This window comes from Aquarana catesbeiana, linkage group LG13 (assembly GCF_042186555.1).
Source record: "Aquarana catesbeiana isolate 2022-GZ linkage group LG13, ASM4218655v1, whole genome shotgun sequence".
Lineage (NCBI taxonomy): Eukaryota > Metazoa > Chordata > Amphibia > Anura > Ranidae > Aquarana > Aquarana catesbeiana.
The window spans coordinates 101,361,262-101,385,030 of NC_133336.1; the positions used below are offsets into that span (position 1 = coordinate 101,361,262).

General features: G+C 39.1%; 1 protein-coding gene across 7 annotated transcripts in view; it reads right to left on the minus strand.

Annotated features, from left to right (window-relative positions):
• The window catches only part of RYR3 (ryanodine receptor 3), a 1,082,755-nt gene that overhangs the window by 626,782 nt on the left and 432,204 nt on the right, over positions 1 to 23,769 (minus strand). For all 7 annotated transcript variants that reach the window (XM_073608696.1, XM_073608694.1, XM_073608691.1 and 4 more), the window contains 6 exons: positions 19,683 to 19,842; positions 12,913 to 13,060; positions 12,161 to 12,366; positions 9,243 to 9,417; positions 7,199 to 7,407; positions 6,958 to 7,118 (listed from right to left, as the gene is read on the minus strand). In XM_073608696.1, the coding sequence (XP_073464797.1) occupies positions 6,958 to 7,118; positions 7,199 to 7,407; positions 9,243 to 9,417; positions 12,161 to 12,366; positions 12,913 to 13,060; positions 19,683 to 19,842 (1,059 nt within the window). The remainder of the gene's footprint in view (positions 1 to 6,957; positions 7,119 to 7,198; positions 7,408 to 9,242; positions 9,418 to 12,160; positions 12,367 to 12,912; positions 13,061 to 19,682; positions 19,843 to 23,769) is intronic.

Here is a 23,769-nt window from a genome sequence, read left to right on the forward strand (position 1 = left end):
AGCCATCCCTATGTTAATCCTTTTTCCTCCGTTAAAATTGTGTGTGTTGCCAGATGTGGGAGGAGGAGGTTTGGCTTTGTTCGATTCTTATTAATTGGGGGAACACCGGAGGCATGTTTCCAATTAAATACCCGTGCTTCTTTATAATCTTGTAAATCTCTCTGAAATTTGCCTAATTTTTTACAGAACACGAGAACAATTCTCATACAAACAGGACTAAATTTATTAATTACACTTTCCTTTTCTACAATCGGCTCCTTGGCTTTAATTAATTTCCTATCTCTTTGTTTGATATTTAGTTGGATCCACTTTGTGGTGCAAGATTCAGCAAAGAGGCTCCAATCCTTCTCTAAAACCATATCTAGGAAACCACATTGTTTTCTAATCCTAAGACCCCTCGTAGTGATGTTTAGTTCAAGCTATTTCTCCAGAAAGGAATTATCCCACCACTGTACACATTTGTATTGTTTAGCGTTTTGCAGAGAAAAGAACGCTTTCCTCATATCCATTTAAAACTTCTGTGGTGGTGGGGGGTATTTTTTAAGGTTGCCACTTTGTTCCTGTCCTCTTTATTAGTCTCATTATTATCCAGTGTTAGTTCCACCCCAGCACCATGTAACACCTTCCAGCCCTATGGCCGCATACACCTCCTGGGTGTCCCTGGGTGGCTTCCTCCTACCCTCCAGCATGCACTGGAGGTATTGGCTAGGCAATCCACACCAGCCCTCATTTTTTTCCCTTTGGAACACAGTCTGTGAGTCATCCAACACCTGCCTTCTCTCACCAGGACAGATATTCCCCATATATGGACCCAGCTTGTTTTAATGTTGGACTCCTCTTATGAATAAATTATGGATTTCTTATTTACTTACTCTTCCCACTGGTTTTAATACACAACATAGGCGCTCCATGGTTTAGTCTTTTTCATTCTAAAACATGCATCTCTAATTTGTGAAAAAACTACATAACCACTACATAACCAAACATAACCAAACTACACTACATAACCAAAGAGATTCAAAACTGTCAACTTAGCATTACCTTAAAATTAATGCATAACCAATACTTTTTTTTTTTTAATTTTGGACAGGGTGGATTTGATTTAAATCAAGTGATTTGAATCATGATTTAAATCACTAGTAAAAGGGCTTAATTTAAGTAAACTCTTTAAACTCTTTAAATCATAATTTTTAAAGAACAACTGTCATCTCTGTCCCGCAGCGGCTCCTCTGACCCGCTGTTGACTCACCGACAGTCCCATTCACTTTAATGGGACAGCTGGTGATGCAACAGTGACACAACAAGGTGAGGGACATGGCGGCAGTGGGTGAGTGGTTCCCCACTAACAGGCGCTGCCATGATGGATCTGAAATGACAGGTGCTCTTTAAATGTAAGGACTTATTCTTGCTGGTAGTTAGAATCTTTAATATTTGCAAACAAAATGAAGGTTTCCTATTTAGAATAATAAGCTGTCAGGTTAGTAAAACAGCGATATCCGAACCGATTCAATCATACACTTTGTAGTGTACATAGATTTGCAAAACAATGGGATGAAGGAATATTCCTGAACTTTGTTTTATCTAATAGTTACTATGAAACTGTGCGAATGCATCAATGCAGGGCATGTTATCTCAGCTTGCAGACCTTGGATTCATTGAATGAGTTTACCAAAAATGTAAATATTGCAGAATATACAGCCCCATGCTACATAACTAAGCTCCATTTTATGCTGCATAAACTAAATTAGTAATGTATCTTAGATAGATTTTTACTCCAAAAGCATTTTATTAAAATAAATTTGATTTAAAAAAAAAATTGATTCAAATTAAAAAAAAAATCAGATTTAAATAAAAAAAAAATCAGATTTTTTTGGATTATTTTTTTTAAATCATTGATTTATACACAGTTATACACAGTTGGTGTACAGAATGCCCCTGTAATTTCCTGCTTGCGCGAAGAACTCTGCACTAAGGAACAAGCCAAGTTTTAAGCATCCTTTGCAACAAAAATGTAATTTTTGGTGAAATACCGCGTACACACGAGTGGACTTTACGGCAGACTTGGTCCGGCGTACCGGATTTCGTCGGACAATTCGATCATGTGTAGGCTCCAGCGGACTTTGTTTTCTCAAAAGTTGGATGGACTTAGATTTGAAACATGTTTCAAATCTATCCGACGGACTCGAGTCCGGTCGAAAAGTCCGCTCGTCTGTATGCTAGTCTGACAGACAAAAAGCCACGCTCTGGCAGCTATTGGCTACTGGCTGTGAACTTCCTTATTTTAGTACGGTCGTACGTCATCACGTACGAATTCATCAGACTTTGGTTCATTGTGTGTAGGCAAGTCCGTTCATTCAGAAAGTCTGTCGTAAAGTCCGTCGAAAAGTCCGCCGGGCAAAGTCTGCCATAAAGTCCGCTCCTGTGTACGCGGCATTAGGCTCCATGCACACTGGCTTAAAGGGGTTGTAAAGTCTCTGGGTTTTTCACCTTCATGAATTCCATTCATGAAGATGAAAAACCTTCTGTGCTGCAGCAGCCCCCAGAGTCCCCCTTTTTTCTTACTCGAGCCCGTCCGTTCCAGTGATGTGCACAAGCCCAGCAACTCCAGCCGCTGTCTCCATCCTCATTGGATAGATTTATAGCAGCAGGAGCAATTGGCTCCTGCTGCTGTCAATCAGATCCAGTAACACGGGACCGGAGACGGAGACAAGTCCTGCTGTCTGTGTCAATGGACGCAGCAGCGGGACTCGTGAGCGCGCCCGCATGGGTGCCCCTAGGCAAAGCAGCTCTCTGTGGGGGCATCCGATAAGGAGGAGGAGCCAGGAATGCTGCCGGGGCACTCCAGAAGAAGAGGATCAGTGCTTTACCATTGTTTTAGTGGCGCTATACCCCCTGCAAGCGCACCACTCCGGCGTGAAAGTACTCGGGCTTTCACACTTGAGTGAGAGGAGAGGTTCTTTACAGGTGCTATGCAGGCGCTATTTTTAGTGCATTAGTGCCTGTAAAGCGCCTCAGTATGAAAGCAGCCTAAGTAAAAGCATTTGTCAAATCCTTTATCATGACATGATTTATGAGTAGTTCCAATGAACTGGCAGCATGGAATCTTTGGCTTGTCTCCAAACAGGTAATGAAGGCACTGACTACGTAGAGCAAGATGGAATTTCTTTTTCATTGGAAGAAACAGTATATGCAGCTTAGACTAAAAAACATGTTGAGTAAAAAAAAAAATTGTTGAGAAAAAAATTAAAGATATAAGAAATGTAATAGACATTTAAACCAGATTTATACAAATACGAGCTAGCAATAAACAACCAAAAAAAACTCCAGTGCAAATATGTGCTACCTATGTGCCTATATAATTGATTATACCACAGCTGTCACTATATGCATTCCCACATATATTAGCAGAAAATATAAGATTTTACCAGTGTCATGCAGAATTTGCAGTGCTATAGCCAAATGACACTGTCAAACCAAAATGCACCCAAAAACGTTTAGAAATCAATCATTTGAGTCCATCAATAAATGTAATCAATACAGTAAACTTGTGTCAGTGTCCTTATTCACACTTGTTTTCACTTAATCTGTTCAATCTGTTCATAAATACGGTGATATCATCACAAATACTTATAATCCCTGGAGGAGCAGATGACATCATGCCGCAAAAGTGGAAGTGAGCAGGTCCCCATTTTGTGATTGACCAGAACACAGTTTCTTATGGGTAAAACTGCTATTATACTGTAGTGCACCATATATGTGCAAAAATCCTGAAGGTTTACACCCCTTCCTGATCAGGCCATTATTTGAGATATGGCACTGCGTTACTTTAACTGACAATTGCGCGGTCCTGCCACACTGTACCCAAATAAATTGTATGTCCTTTTTTTCCCACAAATAGAGCTTTCTTTTGGTGGTATTTTATCACCTCTGCGTATTTTATTGTTTGCGCTATAAACAAAGAACGACTGACAATTTTGAAAAAAAAACAATATTCTTTCTGCTCTAAAACACATCCAATAAAAAAAAAAATTTAAAAAGAATCGAATTTCTTCATCAATTTAGGCCAATATGTATTCTGCTACATATTTTTGGTAAAAAAATCCAAATAAGCGTATATTGATTGGTTTGCGCAAACGGTATATTGTCTACAAATTAGGGGATATTTTTATTTACTTATTTATTTTTTGTACCAGTAATGGCGTCAATCAGCAACTTATAGCGGGACTGCAATATTGCGGTGGACAAATCAGACACCTGACACTTTTGACACTTTTTTGGGGACCAGTAGAATTATCAGTGCTAAAAAAAATGCACCGATCAATGTAAAAATGACACTGGCAGGGAAGGGGTTAACACTAGGGGGCGATCAAGGGGTTGTGTTCCCTCGGTGTGTTCTAAGTGTAGGGGGTTGGGCTTACTGAAACATGACAGAGATCACTGTTCCCGATGACAGGAAACAGAAGATCTCTGTCATGTTACTAGGCAGAACAGGGAAAAGCCTTGTTTACATAGGCAGTTTCCCATTCTGCCTCTCCTCGCCATGATCGCAGGCTGCTAGCAGACATCGAGTCCACGGGACCCGCGGGCACACTCCCGCAGCACGCACCCGCTATCCTGCTTTTGCGGACTGACGTACAGGTACATCAGTTTGCACAGGACAGCCATTCTGCGGACGTATATCGGCGTGAGCCGGTCGGCAAGTGGTTAAGAGAAAAGAAGTGTGAATAAGGGCACTGACACAAGTTTATTATATTGATTACATTTATTGATGGACTCAAATTTTTGGTTTCTAAATTTTTTTTTTGAGTGCATTTTGGTTTGACGATGTCACTTGGGTATAATGCTGCAAATAGTGCACGACACTGGTAAAATTTTATATTTACTGACTAGCAATAACAAATATCTTAATACTTCTAACCACCATTTACAAAAAGAATGGTATTAGTTTATCTTGGAGGGGATTAACTAACTTATTGTAGATAATATCAGCTAAGGTGGGAGACCCAGTGTATTTATGGTATTATGACATCTTGTTAAATTGCATGTGGCTTATAAATTCAGCAAGTTATATTGCATGAAGGTTATATATTCTGCAAGCTACCATTTATTCAACATTATCTACAGTACATGTACTCTAGGATCTCATGCACAAAGTATGAGTGCCAAATATCACAAACCTAGAAACATAGAAGAGTGAATAAATGAAATTGGAAAAATACACTGTGGAAAAAAGAGGCCCTGGCCATGTGACCTGTCAAAGTCATATCACTGGCGTCTCCTTCTCTGCCTAACCCAGCCAAAATGCTGGGTTAGGCAGAAGAAACACTGTTAGACACTACAGGATCCACAGTGCAGCCTTCAGTCTATTTACTTTAAAATGCTGGCACCCATTAGACATGTGCGCCGTCAATAAATTAGTTTTGTTTCGTTCCGTACCATTTCGTATTAGAATTAATTCGTATTTTGTAATTCGTGTCCGAAATTCAATTTGGATTCGTGCGAAATACGAATTTGTTAGGTTTGTTAACTTTTTGTAACAATTACGAATGTTTGTTATGATGAATTTATCATTATGAGGGGCTCCCACCATCCCTGTGCTGTGCTGACTTCCTGGGTTTTTTTAACTTCATCATAACGAATAATCGTAATTAACGAACATTCTCATTTCCATTGTAAGGGAATTTGGATCCGAAGTTCGTAAACGAAATTTCGTATTTCGTACAAAATTCGGAAGCATAGCAATTCATATTTCGGATCCTCCCGAATGTACGAATTTACAGAAATTTGTACGAATTTTCGATTCGTACGAAACTAATCGCACATGTCTAGCACCCATGTGTGCTGTCATACAGACAATGGTATCCGCTCTCTTCTATAATTATTCTCCTATTTACGCAATTACGGGACCATTCACATGTTCACAATGTGGATCATCTGTGGTAAAACATTGGTTTTATCACAAATTACCCTATGGCATGTTAGTACATAAACTGCAGTGTGATACATTGTGGTGCCATTCATACAGAATATTGCCCGTCACCCTATTACAGTAGTAGGCAACACATACACATTGCGGTGCATCATAAAGTACATGTTGTGCCTTATGGTGTACTGTGCTAAAAGGGTTGAATATGTTTTTTTAGTCTCTTCCAGTGAGCTGACAGCCCATTCAAAATGTATGGGCTTCTTTATTACACAAGAGTAGGCCCATAGTTTTAATATATTTAGTTATATAGTTATCCCTAAAAAAAAAAAAAAAAGTTGTATGTCACTGTTGGTCAGCAGAATTAACATATTGTCCTGGTTTGTCAGCGTTAAATTGCATGTAAACACTCACATATACCCAGTGAAGTAAACAACCTCAGATGATACACAGAGATGAAACAAATCTCCCTACATAAGTCTTGCATGTATATCTGCTGTCTTCAACTATATATCCTTTAGAAAGTGCTCTTCCTGTTAGCAGATCTTCTCTTCCTCTTCAACACTGCTGTGAAGCCTGGGCATACAGCCAAGACAGCTGATTGGAGGAAAGGCACACACCCCCTCTCCTCATAGGTAGAGACTTTCAGCTCCATTTGTTGTATAGTTCAGGACTCTGCTAATCTATAGCATCCTCCCCAACAAAAAACTCTGGCTGCTTTTATCATATATTGTGGAGAACTTGTCAGGCTGATAACAGAAGAACACAGCAGGAGACAGCTGCTGGGCACAGGCCTTCCAAGAGAGATAAGAAAACACTGCAAATATATCTTCCCAGCTCAAATTTCATGAATCGAGTTTACATCTACTTTGATGTCTGTACAGACGTGTTTAGACATTCTATTACTTATCACAGTTTTGAGCAAGTACTTTATATTTGGCTTTTTGTAGGATTTTTGTAGGATTTTTGTTGTAAATAAAAAACTGTATAATGAGAAAACAATTTGAAAGGGTACTGCAGACAAAGCATTATACCTCTTTTGGAAATTTTCTTCATTGATGAAGGCAGAATGGAACTCAACAGGCATACTCAGCCTGCAGTATATCATGTCTTCATTACTGTTCTGGGTTCCAAAGGTTTTGTGTGTAACCTTTAAGCATGGAGGGATTTCTACAGTACCATCTTTCCTTGTCACCTAAAAATTCAAAATCAATAATTGGGCAATTGCTCTATTTGGTTGTAATTATTACAAACAGTTTAAAGATACTCAATTACCTCAATGTGAGGATGATCTTTTGGCACATTGACAAAGGTAGGTAAGCGTTTGCTGAACCACATGGCAACCTCTCTGTTCATATTTACAGCATATGGTTGAAAGCCCTCTTGAAGACCACACATTGTGTAGTATTTGAAGGTACTGGCATCTTTTCCTAAGTTCATGCGACCAATCTGAGACAGTCCCAAGGAGCAGACCGGAACAAAACCTGCAAAACATAATTACAAGAAGCCCAGTCTGTGTGATATTACAGATGGTGTACTCTCAGGAAAAAACCTTCATCAATCTGTCACAAAAGAACTTTAATGGCCACACATTGTGCAGAGGGATATTTGCTGAACAATAACGCATAGACTTGACCTCTTACTCTAATCACTCGTAATACTTTTACAGTTATTTTCCTTTCAATATGATTTTAGATTTCCAAACATCCATGGTTGGACTCACAGATTAGCTAACCTCAGAGGACATCAAGACAATTAATACGGTTTATAAATAAACATGTATGCAATGCTTCAGAATCATTTGAAATCATATACTTAAACATATACAGTAAATCAAGGCAGACTGTTAGAGGAATATTACATTGCAAAGAGCCTGAATTATTTGGGCACAAACCAAAATTGATTTATTGTAAGCCAATAATTCGGTGTATGCTAGGGTTTGAATCAGTAAAGTAATGCACTGCTTGCCAGGGATGATGTAGCATATCCATTTGCTAATTAGAGAATAAGTGATTGTTCTGAAAAGAACAGGGTAGTAATTAATCTCTAGGCTTTTATGGAATGCAGCAGTTGAAAGAAACAGCTAAAAACACTTCTGAAATATGCCAACATAACAGCACTAAGCATAATTGCCTCAGAGAAAATTAACAATGAACCCGAGGTTCTTTTATAGACATGATGTGACTTATGTCTTGCATCAGTTCTGAAGGTGCTGTTATTCCTCCACATCCACCAATCAAATGGAAACTCGCCCTGCAAGGACAGCAAAAATCTGTTCATTTGAATCTGATTGGTGTATTTCCGGGGGAAATAAAAAGCTCTAGGTTGACTATATGGGCAGCTATTTCCCTCAGAACAGTGTATGGGGAGACAACAATCCAGTGTGATGGAGTCTGGACCAAAATGGCACACAAGATGGCTGGTGGGACATATCTGTCAACCAAAATGAGGATTGGGTGGTTGTGAGCTCCAGGGAAAGCCTAGAATATAGGCCAGTCTCTAACAGTTTGGTTGTAAAAATACTCTCAAACCTGGAGTTTGGGCTGCAGAAAAGTTTGGGTGGGATGGCAGCCTTGTCAGCCGTTACCTGCCTGCATGCCTGTTTCATTTAAAGATTTGTAAGCTCTTATAGGAAGGAAAGCTGTGGTGTCAGTGCATGATGAGCTGACTGACGGTGGTTTTGCTGTGTGCTGATTAAAAAGCACTTGAAGGGTTCACCCACCAGTTTGGGTCTTTTGAGGCTAAGCGAAAGTCTAATGGATGGCCTCTAACACTTGCTAAATTAAGCAGCCCTTTTTTTGTTCTGTTTTAAGCTGATATCAAGCTGTTTTGTTTTGTTTAGACACCTTAAAATAAACGTGGGATAAGTTTTGTCTTTAAGAAACTGCAATGTATGGTGTCTTACTGTCTTACTGCCACAGAGCTACCACTTGAGCAAGTGCCCAGTCACACCAGGCTCACGTGGACTAGCATCTGCTTCTTTTTTTCATCTTTTTTACTTTCTACATCCTGTCCCTACTTCCACTTCCAAAGCGAGCCATGCGTTATGTTATACCCATGACAATCTACTCAAAATCCTCTTTTTATTGTCATTTCAATTTGTAACCTTTTACATGATATGGAAAATTTAGACTATATTATTGCTATTGATGTTCCAGCTCATTACTTATACCATATGTTGGAATTGTAAGGCTTTAGGATGTCTTATTTTCTTGATTCTAGCTGATAACTATTTTCCTTTCTGGAAAATGTTCCTCAATAATTAATAAAAATATATTCAACTATAATTATGTTTACGTTTGTGAAATGTATCACTTACCATTTTCAATTTCAAAATCTGCAAATGCCAGTTCAGACCCTTGATTAGTTATTAGAAGTTCCCCATTTAATGTGAAAATCATAGATTTATCATCCAAATTAATCATGGATCCCACCACATCTCCTGGTTGCCAGTTGCGACCAAAAAAAGAGCTTCCCATGTTCCAGCACTGGCCCTATAAAGATTAATGCATTATTAATATGTGCACATTACTACACAGTTAGAACAAGGATTAACAGGGCTATCATATGTTGCATCATAGGCTTTATGCTCAAGGACGTTATTAAGATACTGTATAATAATGCTTTGTAAGTGCCTTTTTAAAAGGCAGGTAGGGGGCAAATGAATAGTCACTAGTTTTCCATGTGGCCCCCCTGCAGCTGATCTCTATGTACTAACTTGCCATGCCTTTTCTACACTGTGCTGCTGTGCTTCTGGGTGTGCAGTTAGAAGTACCTAGTACAAACTTAGACCTCTCTAGAAATGTGTTTAACCACCTCAATACAGTGCATTTTCGCCCCCTTCCTGCCCAAGCCATTTTTCAGCTTTCAGCGCTGTCGCACTTTGAATGACAATTGCGCGGTCATACAACACTGTACCCAAATGAAATTGTTATCATTTTTTCCCCACAAAAAGAGCTATCTTTTAGTGGTATTTGATCACCTCTGCGGTTTTTATTTTTTGCGCTATAAACAAAAGAAGAGTGACAAGTTTTAAAAAAACACAATAATTTTTACCTTTTGCGATAATAAATATCCAATTTTTTTTTCTTTAAAACAAATTTTTTCTCAGTTTAGGCTGATATGTATTCTTGTACATGTTTTTGGTAAAAAAAAAATCGCAATAAGCATATATAGATTGGTTTGCGCAAAAGTTATAGCGTCTACAAAATAGGGGATAGATTTATAACATTTTTATTTTTTTTCATTTTTTTACTAGTAATGGCGGCGATCTGCGATTTTTATCGTGACTGCGATATTGTGGCGGACACATCGGACACTTTTGACACATATTTGGGACCATTCCCATTTATACAGCGATCCGTGCTATAAAAATGCATTGATTACTGTATAAATGTGACAGGCAGGGAAGAGGTTAACACTTGGTGGTGATCGAGGGGTTAACTGTGTTGCTAGGGAGTGATTCTAACTGTAGGGGGCGGGGACTCACTAGGGGAGGAGACCAATCGGTGTTCCTCTGTACTGGGAACACACCATCAGTCTCCTTTCCTCTGACAGGACCGTGGATCTGTGTGTTTACACACAGATCCACGGTCCTGCTGTGTTACCGGTAATCACGGGTGCCCGGCGGACATCGCGGCCGCTGGGCACGCGCACCGGGTGCCTAGTGACACGGTGCGCGCAGGCGATCGCCGCCGGCAGCACGCGCGCCCCCTGGTGGCCTAGGAAAGCGAGGACGTCATATGACCCCCGCCCGCCACGAGAGCTGCGCCGCCTGGCCGTCAATCGACGGCCGGCGGTCGGCAAGCAGTTAATAAGAGCAGAAACAGACAATATGTTTAGGGGAATAAGGACCCCCTTCTTCTGGGCTTGAGTGATTTGTCATATAATAAGAATAACATTTTATAGAGATCCTTAAAGTGGAGTTCCACCCACTTTTACAACTCTTCAGCATCCCTCACTAAACTGTGCACTGTAAACGAATTGGATATTTAAAAAAAAATTTTCTCAGCACCTGCTGTACATCTGCTGTATTCATTTTTCACGTCCTCCTCCCTGGCCGTGGCCCATCTCATCATTTCCTTCCTCTGACACTGCCGTTGCTATGGAAACCTGACCTGAAACCTATTACACTGCTTGTACTGCACTGAGCATGTGTGAGATCTGCAAGGATGAGATCCAGGAAGAAATACAGTCTGGCTTCAGATGCCCACACTTAAGATGGCCATGGCCTGCTGTAAGGTTATAAAATAACAAACTACTGCTATAAACTAACAAAACAGACTAACTTTACTAGCATATGTGAAGCTTGTGTATTATAGGGGTATTTTTATTTAAAAAGTATAATTTCGGCCGGAACACCACTTTAAATTTAAGCTGTATTAAATCTAGCGTGTCCTACAGGCACTGTAAATAGCCTGCTGTACGGAGGCAGCCATCTTGATAGAGGCAGGGATTTGCTTCCTCGTGTCAGAATCTCCAGCAAGGAGGACTGTGAGCAGCACAGTAGTGACATCACTAAATCTCACTTAAAATCTCCTGATGCAAGAAGGCTAAGGCAGCAGTGCCTTCGATCTCACGCTGCAGATACAAAGCTATAAGGCTGTCGCTGTGGACACAGGAGTGCGTAGGCACTTTCACATACTAGGAAGTGGAGTGCTATTTTTCTGGAGGAATTAAAGACAAAAAGGCACACATTTTAGAGCACTGCTTAGGTAAAATTTGCATTTCTAAATTGTTCCATAACATAGTAAATTTCCAGATTCACTTTAAGATAAACTCACAAAAGTATGACAACCTCACTGTAGGCTTATTTACAGATTACTTATGCTGATTTGAAATACCACAGTAAGACTATAGTTCTGAAGCAATGATAGGGCTTGAGAACTTCAAAGTGAAAAAGGCCTGCTTGTGGTTGAAACTCCTGTACCTACATTACAGGTTGCATGTGCTGGAGAAGGCTTTAGTCCAAGACAAATTTTATCATATGGAAAGAAATGTAAAATTTAACAGTGTAAAAAAAATGTTCTTATAAATGAATTTTTTTGATTAGTCTTGTCTACCAAGCCTATCAACTTCCCAAATCATATTTTTTGTAGTTTAAATTTCTAAGGGCCCACAAGTCACTGAATATCCAGTGCTATCCAATATCCACTACATGCTAGTCCAAGGCGAGTTGATATTTCGGAAAATTGAAATCTTTGCAGGGTGTGTAGCAGCAAAAAGAAAAATACTCACTCTGCTTCCTTCAAATACAAATGCCCGATCATCTGCTCCAAGTTCAAGATCTGGCCTGCAAGTGGGTCGAGCCCAGCCTACTCGCATATCACCTCCAGTCACCACTTCAAACTCAAAATACCACTTCCCAGTTTTGACAGCATATGTCTGCTCCACCCTAAAGAAGCGAATCTTATCAATGCTGACTCGCGACGTCATTTGGTCAGCTACAAAAATATATACAGGAAAAAAAAGTAAGTACAAACCTTGACAAAGTGTGCCCATTATTCCCAGCGATAAAGTGTGTAGAGTATAAAAACAAGCAACAATTAATTAGAGTGGCAGAGTATGGCAGCAGACACTTATATTAAGGAATAAATAAAAACAATTAAATATTCATAATACCCCTATATCACGTAATATCAGATGATATCATCACTGAACAAATATCTGAATTATAGGCTCCAGATTCACTGGCTGACATGGCTGCTATATTATCCAATAGTTCACAGATCCTAATAATTGTGGGGTATTTAATGATCCTTTCTACAATCTAAATTTTCAAATAAGTGTTAAAATACTTTCTTAAAGCAGTATTAAACACAAAGGCAAATCTTTGTTATATTTCAGTTTACCAGTTCTATAAAATAAATAAAATTCAATAAATGGTGGGCAGTAATTTAATTATTTTTATTGTTATATTTTATGTAATCATTGCAGTATCATACATGATCCTTGTTTTTTGGCAGCAAAACAGCAGGATGTATTCTTACTGATTTCTTGGTCTGGCGGTTCGATATTATAGCCATAGCCAATAAATGTTCTCACAGCTTCACGCAAGCTGTCTCTATTAGACTTTTTAGTCCGTTCATCTAGTAAAGCATATGGCACCAAGCGAGGATTTCGTTTGTTCTTCAGGTCCTAAACAAAGAAAAATGAACACAGTGTTTATGGCACACAGACTGCAAAAAGCAAATTAAAATAGCACACATGCTTTTGTTATAATTCTCAATCTATCACCTTAATATTATCTATGCAAATTTTATATATGTAATTTATAAAATAAAGGAAAAGTTGATAAGTTTTAATACATAGCTTCACAAAAATATTTCTCTTTTACATATGCTGGCCATTTTGGGACACTACACTTTTGAAATGATTGAAAACTTTACATCTAGCTTAAAGAGGAACTGCAGTTTGCTCACATAATTTGTAATAAAAACATCTTTGCCATTCCGAAGCTTCCCTCCAACCACTTTGCATATTATTTTATATATACTGTGATTCTGTACTTGCCAAATATGCTGCAGAAATCTCCCTCCACTGAGTCTGGCTGCATCCATTTTAACTGTAGGAAGCTAAGGCTGCTGCCTGTTCACTTCCTGGATATACACTGATACACAGAGGCACACCTCCAGTTCTGCAGCCCTGCAGCTCTCATTGGCCCTCTTATGACTAATCTCCCCTCCCTTCCTAGCAAACTCTCACGAGAGTGAGAGAGACAGCTGTGCATGATGTCATAAGCCTAGACTTTTTACCAGACAAGAAACAGGAAGTGGGCTGTATATAGTATTTACTTGCAGAAAAAAAATGTTTTACTATCCAAAGTTAAAGGGGTTGTAAAGGTTCGTGTTTTTTCACCTTAATGCATCCTATGCATTAAGGTGAAAAAACACCTGGCAATGACGGCCCCCCCAGCCCCCCGTTTACTTACCTGGGCTGTGTCCCCCGGTGTCCTCTTCTCCACGGAGTCTGGCCGTTGATTGGATAGATAGGATAGAATGATAGCAGCAAAACCATTGGCTCGTGCTGCTATCAATCGCATCCAATGACTCGGCCGCTGGGGGGGCAGGACCGAGTCATACATTCTGTGTCTATAGACGCAGCGTGTATGACAGGAAGCGCACCCGCAAGCTAACCCCCTCGGGATAGAGCTTCCCAGAGGGGGTTAGCTATTGCGGGGAGGAGCCTGAGACAGCCGCCGAGGGACCCCAGAACAGGAGGATCGGGGGCCACTCTGTGCAAAACGAACTGCACAGTGGAGGTAAGTATAACATGTTTGTTATTTAGAAACAAAAAACAAAAAACGAACCCTTACAACCCCTTTAAACAACAAGGGCAGAGGATTTAATAGATGGAAAATTGAAAAAATTACTGAAGGTCCGCTTTAAGGTCAGTTTTCCCAATTCTTTCATAAGTGTAACACCTAGGATTTAACAGTTTTTTAAACATTTTCCCGTACTCTACTGAAATTCAACACTTGAAATGTTGCAAATTGGAATTTGTAAAAAATATTGCAGGGTTAGCATATATCATCTTTTAAAATAAACCTCTCATTAGCTTGTGGTTTTGTTCTACTTTGCCACTCTATTCCAGTTCACCAATTTTGCTGGTTATTTAGAAAATTCAGTAATCTTGTTCTTGAATTCAAAAACAAGTTCACAGTTATTCTAGTTAGCTGCCCTGCATATTTTTTGTTTTATAAAGTATTGGGAAACAAATCAGAGTATTCTACAGAAGATTTACAGCATTAGTACAAGTATACGATATAGGGATTTTTTTTGTCAAGCAGGTCAATTATCAGTATCTTTATTGTCAGTATATTATACATTTTGTGCATATTTTATGGTTACCATTTGTCCCTATTTCCTGTGGACAATCACCATATTAAGGAGTCTGTCCCTGGAGAACAAAGATCCCCAGCATTGTCGCCAGTCACCTTCACACTAATTAGTGTCTCCACCACTCCAGGGACTGGCCCCAGGCCGGCATGAATAGGATTGAGGGAAGGCTGTACCTGTTCTGCCTCCCATATCATGGCCATGCACCCCAACCTCCACCATGCCCTGCTGAAACCCACCTTGTACCCAGAATTATTTACATAATTGAGAGAGCCAAACTGAGACACTTGAGTCAGCCAGGTACAGTGAGTTTGAGTGTGTGTGTATAAATGTATGTGAGTGTCTGTGTGTCTATGTATGTAGGCATGTATGTACTGTATGCATTAATAGATGACAAGCTGTGTGTACTGAGCATATAAATACCAAATACACTACTTATTAGCATTCCTTATTCCTATCCACTGCACTCTGTGCATTACTTACTCTTAACTTCAATACTCTATGTGCTACATCTCTGTGCTTTACTTACTTCAGACCACAGCGCTCTATGCATTACTTACTCCTGACCTGAACACTCTGAGCATTACCAACATATGACATTTACACTACATTACTCACTACTAACCTCTGCACTTTGTGCATTACTTACTACTGACCTCTGAACTCTGCACTAGGCCACATCGCTATATGCATTACTTACTCCTGACCTTTCCACTTAGTGCGTTGTTCCCTTCTGATCTCTGCATTTGTGCTACTTATTCCTAATCTATATACTCCAAGTGTTACTTATTCCTGATCCCTACACTCTGCACATTACTTACTACTGACCTGGGCACTATGTGCTTTATTTAGTCCTGACCACTGCACTTTGTGTGTTACCTATTCCTGTCCCCTGCACACTGTGCATTACACACTCCTGACCTCTGCACTTATTCCTAACCTACAGTATCTCACAAAAGTGATTACACCCCTCACATTTTTGTAAATATTTTATTATATCTTTTCATGTGACAACACTGAAGAAATTACACTTTGCTACAATGTAAAGTAGTGAGTGTACAGCTTTTATTACAGTGTAAATTTGTTGTCCCCTCAAAATAATTCAACACACAGCCATTAATGTCTAAACTGCTGGCAACAAAAGTGAGTACACCCCATAAGTGAAAATGTCCAAATTGGGCCCAATTAGCCATTTTCCCTCCCTGGTGTCATGTGACTCGTCAGTGTTACAGGGTCTCAGATGTGAATGGGGAGCAGGTGTGTTAAATTTGGTGTTATCGCTCTCACTCTCTCATACTGGTCACTGGAAGTTTAACATTGCACCTCATGGCAAAGAACTCACTGAGGATCTGAAAAAAGAATTGTTGCTCTACAAAAAGATGGCCTAGGCTATAAGAAGATTGCCAAGACCCTGAAACTGAGCTGCAGCACGGTGGCCAAGACCATACAGTGGTTTAACAGGGCAGGTTCCACTCAGAACAGGCCTCGCCATGGTCGCCCAAAGAAGTTGAGTACATGTGCTCAGCGTCATATCCAGAGGTTGTCTTTGGGTAATAGACGTATGAGTGCTGCCAGCATTGCTGCAGAGGATGAAGACGTGGGGGGTCAGCCTGTCAGTGCTCTGATCATACGTTGCACACTGCATCACATTGGTCTGCATGGCTGTCGTCCCAGAAGGAAGTCTCTTTTAAAGATGATGCTCAAGAAAGCTTGCAAACAGTTTGCTGAAGACAAGCAGACTAAGGTCATGGATTACTGGAACCATGTCCTATGATCTGATGAGACCAAGGTAAACTTATTTGGTTCAGATAGTGTCAAGCATGTGTGGCGGCAACCAGGTGAGGAGGACAAAGACAAGTGTGTCTTGTCTACAGTAAAGCATGATGGTGGGAGTTTCATGGTCTGGGGCTGCATGAGTGGTGCCGGCACTGGTTAGCTACAGTTCGTTGAGGGAATTATGAATCCCAACATGTACTGTGACATACTGAAGCAGAGCATAATCCCCTCCCTTCAGAGACTGGGCTGCAAGTCAGTATTCCAACATGATAACGACCCCAAAAACACCTCCAAGACGACCACTGCCGTGCTAAAGAAGCTGGGGGTAAAAGTGATGGACTGGCCAAGCATGAGCATCAGACGTAAACCCTATTGAGCATCTGTGGGGCATCCTTAAACGGAAGGTGACGAAGCGCAAGGTCTCTAACATCCACCAACTCGGTGATGTCATCATGGAGGAGTGGAAGAGGACTCCAGTGGCAACCTGGAAAGCTCCGGTGAACTCCATGCCCAAGAGGGTTAAGGCAGTGCTGGAAATTAATGGTGGCCACACAAAATATTGACACTTTAGGCCCAATTTGGACATTTTCACTTAGATGTGTACTTACTTTTGTTGCCAGCGGTTTAGACATTAAAGGCTGTGTGTTGAGCTATTTTGAGGGGACAGCCAAGGTACATTGTTATACAAGCTGTACACTCACTACTTTACATTGTAGCGAAGTGTCATTTCTTCAGTGTTTTCTCATGAAAAGATATAATAAAATATTTACAAAAATGTGAGGGGTGTACTCACTTTTGTGAGATACTGTATGTACTCTGTGCGTTACTTATTCCTTACCTCTGCACTATGCGTATAACCTACTGCTGACCTCTGCGTGTTACTTATACCTGACTGCTGCACTTACTTATTCCTGACCTCTGGTCTCTGTACCTTAAACACACCTGACCCCTGAACTGCCTTACATACTCCATCACTGATCCCTGAAGAATTCCAGTAGATAAAAAACACATTTGGTGGGCCCATACCCGTGAGGTCACTTCTGCTGTGTGGAGTGCACAGCCTTAGAAGAGGCTGGTAGCGCAGAGTATGTTATAAGGCAGAACAATGTGATACTACCTAATGCAAGTGCACAATTGGCTGTTGTTGTTTTAACTAAAATAGAAACAATGGTACACTATGTAAGGATCTTTGCAATATTTATCATATTAACCACTTGCCCACTGGGCAGTTAAACCCCCTTCCTAACCAGACCAATTTTCAGCTTTCAGTGCTCTCACATTTTGAATGACAATTGCTCAGTCATGCAACACTGTATCTATATGACATTTATTGTCCTTTTTTCACACAAATAGAGCTTTCTTTTGGTGGTATTTGATCACCACAGTGTTTTTTATTTTTTGCAATATGAATGAAAAACATTTGTAAAAAATTGCTTTTTTCTTTGTTTCGGTTATAAAATTTAGCAAATTAGTAATTTTTCATCATAAATTTTGGCCAAAATGTATACTGCTACATATCTTTGGTAAAAATAACCCACATAAGTGCATATTATTTGGTCTTTGTAAAAGTTATAGAGTCCACAAGCTATTGTGCCAATCACTGAAAATTGATCACACCTGATGTACTGGCAGCCAATCTCATTTTTTGAGGCCCTGAAATGGCAGGAAAGTACAAATACCCCCCAAATGACCCCCTTTTGGAAAGTAGACATTCCAAGTTATTTATTAAGAGACATGGTGAGTTTTTTGAAGTTGTAATTTTTCCCCACAATTGTTTGCAAAATTAAGATTTTTTTCCACAAAATTGTCAAAATAAATTATTTTTCACACACAGCATATGCATACTTGCAATTACACACCATAATACATTCTGCTACTCCTCCTGAGTATGGGGATACCACATGTGAGACTTTTACACAGCTTGGCCACATACAGAGGCCCAACATGCAGGGAGCACCATCAGGTGTTCTAGGAGCATAAACTACAATTTCTTGACTACCTCTTACACTTTTGAAGGCCCTGTAGCACCAGGACAGTGGAAACACCCAAAAAAATTACCTCATTTTGGAAAGCAAATACCCCAACGTATATTCTATGAGGCATAATGAGTCTTTTGAACATGTAATTTTTTTCCACAAGTTTTTGTAAAATGTGGAAATAAAATGAAAACGCATTTTTTTTTTTTACACAAAGTTGGCTGTGTGACTGGCCAGAACCACATGATGTCATTCCCACGCATGCGCGCAGGAGCCGCCGGTCACGACACAGCGCTCTGAAGAAATAGCACCGGCGGTTGTTCCTTCAGAGCGCATACACCGATGACGTCATTGGCGGCGTATACAGTAAATCTCTCCTAAATGGTGCAAGGTTAGGAAACAGTTACAGTACCTATAGGTAAGTCTTATTATAGGCTTACCAATAGGTACAAACAATCCTGGGAAGTTTACTTCCTCTTTAGGTCCCTGATATAGTGTTACCAAGATTTGGCCACACCCACAATTCATAATGTCCCTACTCATGGTGCCCAAGACATTTTGTCTATATACCATGACTTTACAGCTCTTATTCCAAAAGTCAATGAATGATTGTTTCAGGGCATGTTTAAAATGGGGGCAGGATTTTGTGGGTGTGTTTAAATTGGATATGATTTTGTGGTTATGTCTCCAAATAGTGAGGTGTAGTTTTGTAGGTGTGTCTACAAATGGTAGCACAGTCAATAAGGTACCTTTGTAAGTTTTTATTATGCTCGATTTGAAATAAACACTGTGTTGTGTTTGGTCATCAACAGTCACATTTACTTATAGTTTAATAAACAGCAGTGATCCTAGAAGCCAATCTTCTTTAGGACTACACACACCACTGTTTGGGAAACGATGGTTCTGGATGCAGAAGTGACCACTAGGACATACAATCATTATCTTAATAGCTCAGCCCAATAACCAGAAATGAGGAATAAATCCATTAGTGCTCCTTTTCAAAAGTTGAGTAAATAAAGCTAGAGCAAAAGAACCAAAAATTCCTGCCACAGCCAATTAGATTTCTTTCCTCAGAACCCAATAAATTGTTTTTTTTAGTTGCACAAAATGTCATGACATATATGTAGCATTTGTTTTATAAATACAATGCTGCACTTCATGATAGCTTACCTGCTGAATGCCATAGGTCCATCCTTGTTTTATTCTGTCTTTAGCCCAGACATTGTGTGCATTCTCTGCAAGTTTATCAACGAGAACTTCCTGGGCTGGTAACAGTTTTACATCAGATAGGTCCAACGGGGCAGGTTTGTAACCATTGGACATCATATAGCTGTAAATGTAATGGTAGTTTGTATGTTAGTAGACGTGGACTGAGATTTACTGCAGAGTTTATAGTACTGAAAATGTGCTGTTCATTGTGGTTTCATACTAAGTAATGGAAGTAGACTCCCCACTATAATGTTTAGTTACTTATAGGTCAAATATCTTTAGTCTTAATGTATGAATATAATGACAACCAGAACTAACGCTGATAATAAAGTAAATCTCAAAGAAGCTGTATGAATCATAGATGTCTTTATAGATTCGATGCCATAGTGTACAAACATGACGTATGATAGATATTGGTTTATATAACTAATTTATTGGCTAATGATTTATATTCATGAGTTCACATCAAAACATTCAGAGCCACCTCACCAAGCTTTAGCAGTTCCCAGTTGCAGAACATGGGCAGCTGATGGATACAGGTTTTAATAATCACACATGTGGATAACATGTGAGCCAGGAAATTAAATATATGTTTAGCAGTTGTCAGCCTCATAGGAATATAACATTCCATTCTATCACATACACAAAGACCAAGTGCAGTGCTACCCAACTAAAAACCCACTCTATATAAGTAGCGAATAATCAAAAAGTTAACACTTGCATAACATATACAATGCATATATGGTATAGTGCAATAATACAATCAAAAATATCTTCTTAAAACACAGTATCATCATGTATCAATGCAGAAGAAGAATTTATTTGTATATTTGTGCAAGTGATCTTCTGCAAGCCCACACATGAGTGTGTTTTTTATTACATTCATTTGTACATGATTACTGGCTTTATTTTGGTGAATATAAGCATGTGCATAGCTTTAATTGCCATTTTATGTATAGATTTTTATCTATCAAGTTCATAAAACACAATGCAGAAATATAGCTAACAGCCTTGACCATATTAACTAAACAATATATTGATAAATATAATTCCAAAAGGAAGAATCACAATATAAATAATTCACTTCTAACCAGATGTCACTGCATAGTGCTTCTATATCTCAAAGAATGCACAAAATTAAAAGGTGGCACTGAATTTCTACCTTTGCAGTCAAATTTTAGAAATCCCCTGTGTCCCTATGTGTATTGCTATGTGTCCCTAGTCAAACAGCATACCTAAAATATTTAACAAAAATATTTCTTGTCCTTCTTTCTTTGCAGCAGGATTATATTGTACACAGAGCTCGATATGAAACCTGTATTGTTCAGAATAAACTGCAATGGCCACGGGACATTTCAGGGACAGATTGGACTAAAAATGCAACAACATACAATGCAGAGCCTAAACCTTGATATCTTTAACCCTTTAACAGGACAGATGGTGTAGATATCTAGGTTAAAACCGCTAATGAAAATCTACCAGCACAGTAAAAACATGGTTAATTATGATAAACATACCTCACCATCCCTTTCCTAACATAACATAGAAGGGAAGAAAAGTAGTATCTATTTTCAGTAAAGAGCATGCAAAAAAGTAAGCAGCTATTGTTAAATATATATTTTAAAGTTGCTGTGTAAATAGGAACACATAACAAACAAAGAAGGTTTTATCTCAGTTTGGCAGTAAGGCTGCATTCACAACTGAGCATTTCAAAGTTGCGCATTTTTACTACGATTTTGCTGCGATTTTGTACAGGCCACCAATGTAAAAAGCAGAAAAACGCCCATAATCTGCCCCAAAGAAGCTCATGTTCTTTTTTGAGCTTAAGGCGTTTTTCAGGCGTTTTGCTTCAGGTGAAAAAACGCTCAGATGTGAACAGGTACCATTGAAATTAATCAGATTTTGCTTGTTGGGCATTTTTCATGCGTTTTTCGGGCCTTTTACAAGCGTTTTATTAGCTGAAAACGCTCAGGTGTGAATACAGCCTTAAGGTAAAAATAAACATTAAGAATACAAATAATTTACTTAAATATGCATTAAAACTATTGCAAATGATGCCATTTAAAAAAACTACAGAGCCTAAACACAACACATAGGTTCATGGGAAAACAGCAATTGCAGCAGTCTAGAGCTGTTCTGTTTTTAACGGTACTTCATCCAGAAACAGTAAAAGACCTGTTTCCTCTAACTGTGGTTTTACCATTTTGATGTGTACTGTACTTTTTAGTAGTGAATAGAGGTAGCTAGCAAAGTGCTTGTGAATGATACACTAGATGTACAGAATTTCATAGAAGTAGAAAAACATAAATTAACAGACAGTGCCAGGCGATACTGAAATTATGTTTCTGGGTAGAGAAAATGCATATTAATTTGGCACAAATTACACGTTTGTTATTTTGATGTGTAGCCTAACATAGGACACTTGCATAGGGTTTAGATGCCCCATCATTTAGATGCCCCTTGGGTGTCACTCTTAGTAAGCTATATAAGTAAGCAAAGGAGAAGTATAGGGAGTTCAAAAACCTCCAGTGCATTGCTCTGTTCCTCCTCTTCTCTGCTAGGTCTTTTTAAGAAAGGACAATGAAACAGCAGGTCACCTTACTGTGAACTCTCCCTCAGGGGGAGGAAGTGCTAGGACTGCCTCTTGATGGGAGGTAAGATCATTAGCATCCTTAACCACTTGACCACTGAGCACTTAAACCCCCTTAATAACCAGACCAATTTTCATCTTTTGGTGCTCTCACATTTTGAATGACAATTACTCAGTCATGCAACACTGTATCTATATGAAATTTCTGTCCTTTTTTTCACACAAATAGAGCTTTCTTTTGGTGGTATTTTTTGTGCTATAAAAGAATAAAGACCGAAAAATCTGTAAAAAAATGCATTTTTCTTCATTTCTGTTATAAAATTTTGCAAATTAGTAATTTTTCTTCATATATTTTGGCCAAAATTTATACCGCTACATATCTTTGGTAAAAATAACCCAAATCGGTGGATATTATTTGGTCTTTGTGAAAGTTATAGAGAGTCCAAAAGCTATGGTGCGAATATCTGAAAATTGATCAGACCTGAAGTACTGACGGCCTATCTAATTTCTTGAGACCCTAACATGCCAGAAAAGTACAAATACCCCCCAAATGACCCCTTTTTGGAAAGAAGACATTCCAAGGTATTTAGAAAGATGCATGGTGAGTTTTTTGAAGTTGTCATTTTTTCCCACAATTCTTTGCAAAATCAAGTTTTTTTTTTTACTTTTTTTTTTTTCACAAAATTGTCATATTATCAGGTTATTTCTCACACACCGCATATGCATACCACAAATTACACCCCAAAACACATTCTGCTATTACTCCTGAGTATGGCGATACCACATGTGTGAGACTTTTACACAGCGTGGCCACATTCAGAGGCCCAACATGCAGGGGAGCACCTTCAGGCGTTCTGGAGTGCCCAGGCCAATTCTGACATTTCTCTCCTACATGTAAAAATCATCATTTATTAGCTAGAAAATTACACAGAACCCCAAAACATTATATATGTTTTTTTAGCAAAGACCCTAGAGAATACAATGGTGGTCATTGCAACTTTTTATCTCGCACGGTATTTGCGCAGCAATTTTTTTAACGCTTTTTTTAGAAAAAAAACAGTTTTGTGCTTTAAAAAAAACAGTAAAGTTTGCCCAATATTTTTGCATAATGTGAAAGACGAAGTTACGCTGAGTAAATAGATACCCAACATGTCACCTTTCAAAATTGCACGCGCTTGTGGAATGGCGCCAAACTTTGCTACTCAAAAATCCCCATAGGCGACGCTTTAAAATTTTTTACTGGTTACATGTTTTGAGTTACAGAGGAGGTCTAGGGCCAAAATCATTGCTCTCACTCTACCAATCGCAGCGATCTCTCACATGTGTGGTTTGAACACCGTTTTCATATGTGGGCGGGACTTACATATGCGTTCGCTTCTGCATGCGAGCACACAGGGACAGGGGCGCTTTAAAAAAAAAAAAAATATTTTTATTGTTCATTTTACTTCATTTATTTTA